This window comes from Poecilia reticulata, chromosome 2, assembly GCF_904066995.2.
Source record: "Poecilia reticulata chromosome 2, P_reticulata-male-v2, whole genome shotgun sequence".
NCBI lineage: Eukaryota > Metazoa > Chordata > Actinopteri > Cyprinodontiformes > Poeciliidae > Poecilia > Poecilia reticulata.
The window spans coordinates 45,277,576-45,289,934 of NC_088831.1; the positions used below are offsets into that span (position 1 = coordinate 45,277,576).

Sequence of the window (12,359 nt, forward strand, 5' to 3'; positions counted from 1 at the left end):
TTCTCACTTAATATTTATATGAATAATAAAATACTTGAACTTGATGCTAACTTGCTAACGTAGCCTAGCTTAGCATAGTGAGAATGTCACAGGTTTCATTTAATATTCACAATATTTTCTGTGAACTTAAATAGATTCCTAAATAAACAGTGTTGAATGAAAGGAGGATATTAAAACTTATTTTCCTTGTAGCAGTTATAAAATTACTACTTCATTCTACTAAAATCACATTATTCAGGGATTATCTTGACTTTTTTGTCATACATTTTTTTACTTAACAACTTTTTATTGCATGATTATGACTATTGTGGTATTAGGAGTTTATTGTCTTATTGCGACTTTTTTCATATAATGACTTTATTTCTGTGATGTCATAGGTTTTCTCTGTGGTATCTAGATGATGTCATCGCTGATATTTTCCATTCATTTAGCTAAACCTGAGCAGTAAACGTATTTGTGTCGCTGATTTGGCTATTAAATCGGCCGTTAGGTGTAAACATGTCCGCTGAGGTTAGCAGATTATTGTCATCATGATATTAAGTGATGTTTACCAGCTCTGCAGCTGCTCCAGGCCCGTCAGCAGCGGCCCTCCGATGGCGGCGATCTGCTGCCGCCGTTTCCAGTCCTGCAGCTCCGGTCGCAGCTGAGAGGTCATAAGGTCGTCGATCTCTTTGATCACCACGTCCATCTTTGACAGGATCTCCTGAAAACCAGAGGAGGAACGAAGAGCGACGCGTTTACAGCTGTAGATGTTGGAGCTGCTGAGGCTTCGTGACTCTGCTGACCTTCCGTTTGAAGTCCAGCCTGTTGAGCATCTCCTGCAGGCGAGTTATTCCCTGTTTGATCATCTCTGATGTTCTGTCTGCCGATTCTGGAAAACCAAACACGTGAACATTCAGCGCTTCCTTCCAGCCGTCCAGACCCTGGAGGAGCGCCGCTCACCTCGTGACTGAAGCGTCTTGTAGCAGAAATCGAAATCGTCCTGCATGTCCTCGATGTTTTTCACCGCCTGGTCCATCAGCTGCAGACAAAAACGTTTAGTTTTTATCAGAGCCGATGCTCCGCAGCCCGTTTCTCTGCAGGTGTGCTCGGCTACCTGGACGCTGTTTCTGATGATGCTGACCCGGTTGTCCATGTTCTTCTGCCTCTCAAAGGCCACAGAGTTCTGCAGCGACTGCTCCAGCGCGCCCTGCAGAGACATCCAGTTAGCCGCACCAATGTCTCAAATGTCTTCATTTTAAATCTGTTGATAAAGATGAAATGATACGAAGCAGCAAAGAGACAGTTATACAATGTTCTGCGAAGGCCAAACTGATCTGAGGACACTGTGATGAGATGTTGTTATTATTTGAGTATCACAGAAACGGCCTGAGCTCAGCAAGCTGCAGGTCCATATCAATCACTTTATTACTTTACAAAACTGCATTTTATTCAAACTCCTCCTGCTTTAATTTAACAAACTTATTTTGTTGAAATATTTGCAGTAATTTTAAATATTTTCAATAAAATCTTACCAAAAAAAATACATTAATTTCCTTTTATGGAAAATTTAGATTTTTTAAAATGTATTTTATTTTTAAAATAAAGTTATTTTCCTTCGGTCTGAAAATCCTCCCCAAATTCAGAGCTGAAAGAAGATTTTATTTTGGAGGGTCACATTGTCTTCAGTTCAGCTGGTCAGAAGCTACAGGGCGGAATAAAGCAGGAAAAGTTGAAACCAGAATGAGGATGAGGAGCAAAACGAGATTTTCTGATGCTGCGATCCATAAAAGCAGCATCACAGATAATAGCAGCAGCATCAGAGCTAACAGCATCAGCAGCTGCAGCATCATCATCAGCATTATCAGCAGCAGCATCAGAGCTAACAGCATCATCAGCAGCAGCATAATCATCATCAGCAGCAGCTGCAGCATCATCAGCAGCAGCATCAGAGCTAACAGCATCAGCAGCTGCAGCATCATCATCAGCATCATCAGCAGCAGCATCAGAGCTAACAGCATCAGCAGCTGCAGCATAATCAGTAGCATCATCAGCAGCATCAGCAACATAATCAGCATAAGCAGCATAATCATCATCAGCATCATCATCATCATCATCATCATCATCAGCAGCATCATCATCATCATCATCATCATCATCAGCATAAGCAGCATAATCATCATCAGCATCAGCATCAGCAGCATAATCATCATCAGCAGCAGCATCATCATCATCATCATCATCATCAGCATAATCATCATCAGCAGCAGCATCAGCAGCATCATCATCATCATCAGCATCAGCATCATAATCATCATCAGCAGCAGCATCAGCATCATCATCATCATCATCATCATCATCATCATCATCATCATCATCATCATCAGCATAAGCAGCATCATCATCATCATCATCAGCATAAGCAGCATCATCATCATCATCATCATCATCATCATCATCATCATCAGCATAAGCAGCATCAGCATCATCATCATCATCATCATCAGCATAAGCAGCATAATCATCATCAGCAGGATCAGCATCAGCATCATCATCATCATCATCATCATCATCATCAGCAGCAGCATAATCATCATCAGCAGCATCAGCATCATCATCATCATCATCATCAGCATAATCATCATCATCAGCATCAGCATCATCATCATCATCAGCAGCAGCATAATCATCATCAGCAGCATCAGCATCATCATCATCATCATCATCAGCATAAGCAGCATAATCATCATCATCAGCATCATCATCATCATCATCATCATCATCATCAGCATAAGCAGCATAATCATCATCATCAGCAGCATCATCATCATCATCATCATCATCATCAGCATAAGCAGCATAATCATCATCAGCAGCATCAGCATCATCATCATCATCATCAGCATCAGCATCATCATCAGCAGCATCAGCATCATCATCATCATCATCATCATCATCATCATCAGCATAAGCAGCATAATCATCATCATCAGCAGCATCATCATCATCATCATCATCATCATCATCATCAGCATAAGCAGCATAATCATCATCAGCAGGATCAGCATCATCATCATCATCATCATCATCATCATCATCATCATCATCAGCATCATCATCATCAGCATCAGCAGCATCAGCATCATCATCATCATCAGCATAAGCATCATCATCATCATCATCAGCATAAGCAGCATAATCATCATCATCATCATCATCATCATCATCATCATCAGCAGCATCATCATCATCATCATCATCATCATCATCATCATCATCATCATCATCATCATCAGCATAAGCAGCATAATCATCATCAGCAGGATCAGCATCATCATCATCATCATCATCAGCATCAGCATCATCATCATCATCATCATCATCAGCATAAGCAGCATAATCATCATCATCAGCATCATCATCATCATCATCATCATCATCATCAGCATAAGCAGCATAATCATCATCAGCAGGATCAGCATCATCATCATCATCATCATCAGCATCATCATCATCAGCATCAGCAGCATCAGCATCATCATCATCATCAGCATAAGCATCATCATCATCATCATCATCATCATCATCAGCAGGATCAGCATCATCATCATCATCATCATCATCATCAGCATAAGCAGCATCAGCATCATCATCATCATCAGCATCATCATCAGCAGCATCAGCATCATCATCATCATCATCATCAGCAGCATCATCATCATCATCAGCATCAGCAGCATCAGCATCATCATCATCAGCAGCATCAGCATCAGCAGCATCAGCATCAGCAGCATCAGCATCATCATCATCAGCATCAGCAGCATCAGCAGCATCAGCATCATCATCATCAGCATCATCAGCATCAGCAGCATCAGCATCATCATCATCATCATCAGCATAAGCAGCATCAGCATCATCATCATCATCATCATCAGCATCAGCATCAGCAGCATCAGCATCATCATCATCATCAGCAGGATCAGCATCATCATCATCATCATCATCATCAGCAGCATCAGCATCATCATCATCATCAGCAGGATCAGCATCAGCATCATCATCATCATCAGCATCAGCATCATCATCATCATCATCATCAGCAGCATCAGCATCATCATCATCAGCAGCATCAGCATCATCATCATCATCATCATCAGCATCAGCAGCATCATCATCATCATCATCATCAGCAGGATCAGCATCATCATCATCATCATCATCAGCATCAGCATCATCATCAGCATCATCATCATCAGCAGCATCAGCATCATCATCATCATCATCATCAGCATCAGCATCATCATCATCATCATCATCATCATCATCAGCAGGATCAGCATCATCATCATCAGCATCATCAGCATCAGCATCATCATCATCATCATCAGCATCATCATCATCAGCATCAGCATCATCATCATCAGCATCATCAGCATCAGCATCATCATCATCATCATCATCATCATCATCATCAGCAGGATCAGCATCATCATCATCATCATCAGCAGCAGCAGCATCAGCATCATCATCAGCATCATCATCATCATCATCAGCATCAGCATCAGCATCAGCATCATCATCAGCATCATCATCATCAGCAGCAGCATCATCATCAGCAGCATCATCAGCAGCAGCATCATCATCAGCATCATCATCATCAGCAGCAGCATCAGCAGCATCATCGGCCCCCAGGCTGCGTCACCAACCTGTTCCTGGCTGCAGGTGGCGGCCAGGATCCGCCGCTCCTCCCGCAGGCAGGTGGCGATGACTCTGGCCATCCCTGTCAGGTTGCTGGTGTATTTCCTCTGGAGCCACATTCACAAACAGCCACATGTTCCAGGTTAGAGCAAAACGTTTGAACAAAACCAGACGAGGAAGTTTTCTAATCATTTCCACGTGAACCGGGTCCGTATTGTTCTGCTTCTTCCGTTACCCGGAATATTGTTACGCAATCACTGAACACAAACTCGTCACGTTCACCGTTTCCTTCTTAGATGCGACTTTCCTGGTTTCACCAGCAAGTTTTATTATACTGGATATTAACCTATAATCTATAATCTATAACCTGTAATCTATAACCTGTAATCTATAACCTGTAATCTATAATCTATAATCTATAATCTATAACCTGTAATCTATAACCTGTAATCTATAACCTGTAATCTATAACCTCAGCACCGCCCGAGGAGCTGCTGCTACAGAAACATTAATAATCTGTGGCTTCCTGCTGTTTGGTTTGTTGCATTTATTAAATAGATTTTATGTCTTTTTAAGACGTCGTGTTAAAAATAACCTGCAAATAAATAAAAGTTCATTTCTAAAAATGAGCTTTTGCCCCAAATATTTACAGATTCCAGAACCGGATCTACCTGGACCCACTGGGCCCAGAGGCACAGGTGATAAACTAAAGAACTCAGCAATCAGGGAATGCTTTACAGATCAGAACCGATCAGAACTGGATCAGAACCAATCAGAACTGGATCAGAACCAATCAGAACTGGATCAGAACTGGATCAGAACCAATCAGAACTGGATCAGAACCAATCAGAACTGGATCAGAACCAATCAGAACTGGATCAGAACCAATCAGAACTGGATCAGAACCGATCAGAACTGGATCAGAACCAATCAGAACTGGATCAGAACTGGATCAGAACCAGTCTGACGCTGCTGGGGCCCTGATGGTGTTTCTGGTTGTTTTGTCAGTGACGACTTTCAGGTTTGAGTATCTGATACTGACTCCATGTTTGGTGTATTTGATGTTATCAATATATTAAGAAAAACAGAAATTATTGCCTTAGCATTAGCTTCTGCTAAACATCGTGTTGGCGCAATGGTTCTGATGGCCCATTTGAAGGAGTCCAGTTGTTTTTTCTTTACCTTATTGGCCATAATCTTTACATAATCCTGGTTTTCTTGCTTTAGTCTTGACTGGATGTTTCTGCTAATGGAAACGGTTTTTATTGGGCCTGAAGTTGAAATGTAGTAATGTAGGATTTCCTCCATATTAAACCGTTGCCATAGTTACACCAACATCTGCTTGTGATTGGCTGATTGATCCTCTTCCGGTCACCAAAGAGCTGAACTCTCAGGGTCAGATGATACAGAGAAGGTGCTTCCTGTTACAAACACACTAAGTTCTCACGAGGTTTTTAGTCTTTCAGACATTTTAGATTCTCCAGCTACTAAATTCAGCCAAATAAACATTTACAAATTAGGCTGGAGTAAATTTAGCCACCGCAAACTTTCCCACAGCCGTGTTCTCACCACGATGAGCTTCTGCTCGACATTTACACCCAGAGCGAGGCGTCAGCTGCCCATTCAGAAAAACCAGAACTGCGGAAAATTCACCCACAGTCGTGACGAAGCGGAAAGTCAGAGGATCCGATGCACGCCTACACCGGAGCAGCCGGGCCGGACGGCTGCAGGCTGACGGCCAGGAACAGACTCAGCAAGAACCTCAAAGATCATTTCAAAACGAATCAAACTAAAAGCAGAAATAAGCCTCAAAGTCTCAGTTTTGGTCCTTGTTGTGTTGCTTTGAATCTACAGGAACACAACAGCAGCAGAAAACCGCAAACGCCACCGAGCAGAGCTCAGGAGTGTCTGCTTCCTCTGCCTCATGTTCGCTTCGACACAAACATCGAGCTGACAGGAAGCCGCGGCCCGGTTCTGCAAGCTGAACAACTTTTCAAGAACAGAACACATGTTTCTGACGTTTCCTCCAACAAACGTCCTGCAGAAATCCTCAGACAAACAGCATTTACTGCAAAGTACTGCAAAGTACTGCAAAGTACTGCAAAGTACTGCAAAGTACTGCAAAGTACTCGGCTTCAGACGGATCTTTAAAGCTGGATGTTTGGGATTAAGTTCACAAACATTTCCAGATCATGTGGAGGAGAACCAGCCACACATTTAAAGCTCATTTCAAGCCAACATGAACTAGATTTTACTTCCTTTTCTCTCCTACAAGCTGTGCAGCAAACGCCATCCTGCTACTTCTGCTTACTACTGCGGGTCGGCTCTGACCTGGTTCTGATGCCAGAGCCGTTTCAGGAGGAATAAACTGGTTTCTGTACGGATGACTAAACGTTTCATGGTGATGCTCATGAAAGAACCGGAAAACTTTTTCCTGTCATTGAAGACAGATTACCGTAAATCCAGGCAGAATTTGTTACTGCCTGGAAATCGGTAGAAATGATTTGACGCTTCCGGCAGCTCGTCTTTCTTTCCTCTGTAAATATCAGTAAAAAACTAAAAAATAATCCGTTTTAGAGCTTCTTCCAGTCGTGAACACACTGCTGCTAATGTGCAGCACTAATTTTTCACTTAGTCATTCAGAGTTTTTGCTAACTTTGAAAACAAAATTAGTGCTTTAGAGCTTTAGCATTAGCCTCCCCTAATTATGTTTATTTAGAGCTTTAGCACTAGCTTCCCCTAATTATGTTTATTTAGAGCTTTAGCATTAGCTTCCACTAATTGCTAAGTTGGTTTAGTATCTTAGTGTTAGCTTCCTCGCTGACATCGTCCATTAGCATTAGCTGAACTAATGTTTATGATTGGTGTTTTAGGATTAGATAATAAACCTGTTAGCTAGCGTTGCTAGCTGCTGGCTCCTTATCTGTCCCTGTTATCATTCTATACTTTACTGCGCTAATAAATGGCTAGCCTTCTGTTTACCTGCAGAATCGGAGATTCTGGTCCGTTTTGATCCATCATCAATGACGAGAATCTCCAGTTCATGGAAAATGTATTTTAAAAATGCGGATTTTCATTTAATTGCTTTTTGAATAAAATAATCTGATGACTTGTGTGACTTCTGCTCTTGAGTTGCAGCTTAATTTTGTTTCTCTTCTGTTCAGGATGAGATTCTTGTTTTTATTCTGCATGGACTACTTCCTGTGGACTGTGGTCATGAATAAGGGAAGATGCTGCAGTAAATGACAGCATTTCTGCAGTGGATGATGATCTTAACTAGGAAAAGAAAAACTCAGAAGCAGGAAGGAGAAATAAACGTGATGCTCTTGGAAACCAGGTAGCTGAATTCCTGAGGTTTGAGGTGAAAGTTCACCTCCTAAATGTAAAACCAGAAACAAAGCCGGCGTTGTTGGAAGCTGTTACCTGCAGCTGCTGCTGAATGATTTTCATGTTGTGTCTTTGCAGGAAGTTCTGCTCCTGCGATCGGACCTTCTCCAGCTGCGTCTGCAGGTTGGTGAACAGAACCGAAGCCATGGACTCGTCGTTGACCGCAGAATCCCTGAAAACGGCCGAGAACGACCAGAAGAGCAGCGAGATTTACACAACGAGCAGCTGCAGCTGGACGTGATAGAGATTCATCTGATTTAAATGGATGCACTTTGACCCCAGAAGTCAGAGTCACTGAGTGAATATCGGTGCTACTGAGACTGATTCCAGTCTACAAAGAGAGAATAAGTTTTAGGTTTGAGAGAAAGATGCTCCAGTAGTGAAGAGTTCAAGTTGAATATGCTGCTGTTTGCAGTAGGAGGGTGAAGTTAGCGTTAGCGCTAAAGTTAGCGTTAGCGGTGAAGTTAACATTAGTGGTCAGGTTAGCGTTAGCAGTTAAGTTAGTGTTAGCGGTAAAGTTAGCATTAGTGGTAAAGTTAACGTTTGCGGTGACGTCAACGTTAGTGGTCAGGTTAGTGTTAGTGGTCAGGTTAACGTTAGCGGTAAAGTTAGCATTAGTGGTAAAGTTAGCGTTAGCGGTGAAGTTAACGTTAGCAGTGAAGTTAGTATTAGCGGTGAAGATAGCGTTAGCGGTGAAGATAGCATTAGCAGTGAAGTTAGCGGTAAAGTTAACATTAGTGGTCAAGCTAGTGTTAGAGGGACTCTCTGAGGATCAGGATGTTTGCAGACGACATTGTGATCCACATTTCTCTGTTGGAGTCACAGTTAGCGCAGTTAGCTTAGCATGATGTGTGTTTGATTGGGGGCTTTTTTTTGACAGAGTTCAGGTGTGACTGCTGGTTTCAGTCTATCACCTGAACCCACAGATTCGCATTAAGGGGCTGAATTTGTGTTTTTGCCATTTTACAGCATAATAAAACTGTTAGCTTCTGTTGCTATAAAATGCTATGAAATATGAATTACAAGAAACTTAACTTTGTAATTCAAACCTTGAAACGTCACTAGATTGAGAAATAAACTTCATTTACAGAAAAATGATGTTTTTAATGTGAGAATAGGCATCAATAGTTTTATGTTATTTTAACAACAGATTTTCTCTTTATTAAGATATTTCAAATATAATTCTTATTTTAATGAGTTTCATTTAATTTTAAAGAAAAACTTTTATTTTAACAACATGTAAATATTTAACTCGTTGAAAATGTTTAAAGGTTTTTCTCCTATTTCTCTCTTTCATTTAAACATTTAAATAATAAGTGTTGCTGTTTTACAGATTTTATATTTCTTATTTAAATTATCACAAAACCTGAAACCAAAGCTCTTAAAAACATCAAAGGGAAAGTTTGATTTAGTTTCAGATTAAGTAAAAGTTATTTATAATATTTCGTTAAGATCAAATCACAGGTTTTCTTTCTCACTTTGTTTTTTTCTTTTTAAAAACACACAAAACTCAGATTATCGTTATTATTTATCAAGTTTTTCTTCAGACTTTAAATGATTGTTTTGGTTCAACACCTGATCATCAAATGTAAATGAATCAGTTTGAGGAAAAAGTTTCATATTCAAAACGAGAATCTCTGTTTTTATCGTCTTTATCTTTAAAACTGAACAAAGAAACAGAAAAAAAAACAGATTTTGTGGAGAGAGAATGAAGATTTCACTAAAGAAGACGTCGTTTTTGTCTTTGCTGTGAAAATCTGTGAGAATAATCTGAAAAGAAAATATGATTTAATGAATTTCCTGTTGGAGTTTCACCCTGTTGTTAACATATCAGGGAAGTAAAACATCAACAGTTTGAATCTGAAGTGTATTTATTTCATAGATGTTTTATGAAACCTGCTCACAGGTTTTACTCTCAGGTCAAATCAAACGAGACAAAACAGAAGCAAAAGTTGAACTAAAATGTTTCTGGAGGACCGTCGGTCCAAACAGCAGGAGTTTAAACTTTTCTTAATTCCAGTTAACAGCATGATCACATGAATCACGTGAAGTTACAGGATTTTCACCTCTGAGGAAGATAATTAAATATTCTCAAAATAAAGGAACAAAGTGATGCTTCAAAACCGAATCCAGATCATTTTATATTTACTGTAAAAAGCTGAATTGTTCTCCAGCTTGTGAGACTTTCCATCCATTTCATTTGATCCGTTTCTCTACATTTCCAGCAGACATGCTGCCATGTTCAGGTCCACGTTGCAGTCGATGCAGCAGAACCGACCCGAGTCGGACTCACCAGTCCTGGGACTCAATCCAGCCGGCCAGGCCCTGCCGGATGTCCATGGGGAAGTTGTCATCGTACAGGTAGTCCACCTGCTCCAGGAGCCTCATCTCCAGCTGCTGGACCTGCTTCCACTGGCTCATCCTGCTTCTGGCTCAGGGTCAGAGGTCACGCGCAGAAAGCTGGCTGTGCTGCTCTTCAGATGATCCTGGGTGTCAGAGCGCCGTTTGCCCGTCAGTCCCTGCCAGCATGTGCGCCTGCTTGTGTGAGAGGTTTCAGTTTTACAGTGCGCTGCTGCGTTCAGGAAGAGAGCTGATTTACTGGCTGCTGGCGCTCAGCAGGAAGCCGGCCCATCCCCCGCCAGCGTCAGCTGCAGGTTTCACCCCCCGCGGTTCCACTCCGGCACAAAAACAGCACAGCACAGCAATAAAACCAGAAACGGAACGTATGGAACTCCCAAAGTGCCATTAATTATTGTTCCTTTGTGTTTACATTTAGCTCCAAACTAGTTACCTCACTAACTAAATATTTACCTACTAATTACATGTTTAGCTTGCTAATTAAATAGTTACGTTCAAACTAAGTATGTAGCTCACTAACTGAATATTTACTTGTGCTAACTCATTTTCTAGATAACTATGAAGTTTCAGATCTAAATATTTCGCTAGTGAACTAAATAGTTAACTTACTACTTAGTAAGTTAACTATTTAGTTAACTTATGGAGGAAGTTGGGTTGCGGTCTGAGAGAGGAATTCAAATGATTGTTTGATTGTTTAAACCTAAATATTTATTATCTAAATATTTAGGTTCCAACTGAGTAAGTAGCTGACTAACTGAATATTTAGCATCTCTTAAACATTTAGCTCCCAAATAACTTTGCTCAATAACTAAATATTTACATTAAAGCCAACTTTTTGCTAGCTCAAGATTTAGTCTGGAGCTAAATATTTAGTTTGATAATTAAACATTTAGGATAGAAGTAAAAAAATGTTTTAATTATTTAGTTCTGAGCTAAATATTTATATCACTGACTAAATATTTACTTTGAATTTAGTTTGCTAGCTAAATGTTTAGTTTGGAGCTAAATATTTAGCTGGCTAGCTATAACAGCCACTTCAACACAAAGATACCTTGAACGTTTCCAGGAGGAGTCATGCTGTGGGACTGCTGCTGTCTCTTTAATAATTATTGAGTCTAACTCACACAGTGAGTCACAGATTAACATCGGGAATAAAACCAATGTGACGTGTGACTGAAAGTGAGAGTTGACCGGAGGTGTTGGTTTCATATCAGTCATAATGAATTATAATGTTGATAACTTTCTCTGTCTGATGCCGACAGTCAGAACAAACTAAACGTTAAACAGGAAACACTTTCCTCAAAGCACCGTGGGTTAATGTTGCCACTTTAATACATTTCAGGGTGTCATAATTTATTCCTCAACAGAGATGGCGTCTTTAAAACGTTTTGAAAGGAAAACAGTAAATTTAGTTGATTTTTATAGTCGGTTAATAATTTAAACTGTGATCTGCTGACACCTAGTGGAGAAAGTGGGTAACTGCCTGACAGACAGCATGAGGACTTTCATCTGGTCTGCTCTCCTTTCAGTGACTCCTTAAACTATTTCATCTCATCACCTGAAAAATGTAACAAACAGAAACTTTGTCATCGTGACCCAGTGGAAATCCACAGCAAATCCAAACATGTGCTCCCAATTCGTCTTTTTTAAACTTTATGCAGTATGTTTTATGTAATCGCACCGGCATTAATTAATCATTAAACATCCGTACTACAACATTTGCAGCTTATGAGTGGCTGCAAACCTCTGCATGAACATTCAGTGAAACAATACAGTAATAACATGTTGATAGTTGAGGTAAAAATAACACAATGGGCTGTTTGAGATAAACAGCTAAGAATGATTATCAGCATTTTATTAAGAAGTCTCGATGAGTCGGTTAGTGAATGAAAGGAAGTCCGAGTCTTCTTCACCGAACAGATGCTGATTATTTCGCT

At 40.4% G+C, this 12,359-nt stretch overlaps 1 protein-coding gene across 2 annotated transcripts in view; it reads right to left on the reverse strand.

The window, feature by feature from the left end:
- The window catches only part of LOC103460697 (signal transducer and activator of transcription 4-like), a 29,618-nt gene extending 18,814 nt beyond the window's left edge, over nt 1-10,804 (reverse strand). Inside the window, exons 1-7 of one of the 2 annotated variants that reach the window (XM_081604756.1) lie at nt 10,358-10,803; nt 8,101-8,236; nt 4,686-4,784; nt 1,097-1,189; nt 943-1,021; nt 786-871; nt 552-703 (exon numbers count right to left, since the gene is read on the reverse strand). In XM_081604756.1, coding sequence (XP_081460882.1) covers nt 552-703; nt 786-871; nt 943-1,021; nt 1,097-1,189; nt 4,686-4,784; nt 8,101-8,236; nt 10,358-10,485 — 773 coding nt within the window. In that variant the 5' untranslated portion in view covers nt 10,486-10,803. Of the gene's footprint in view, nt 1-551; nt 704-785; nt 872-942; nt 1,022-1,096; nt 1,190-4,685; nt 4,785-8,100; nt 8,237-10,357 lie in introns of both variants that reach the window. The other variant, XM_081604757.1, reaches the window with a different exon arrangement.
- Between the last annotated feature and the right edge of the window lie 1,555 nt (nt 10,805-12,359).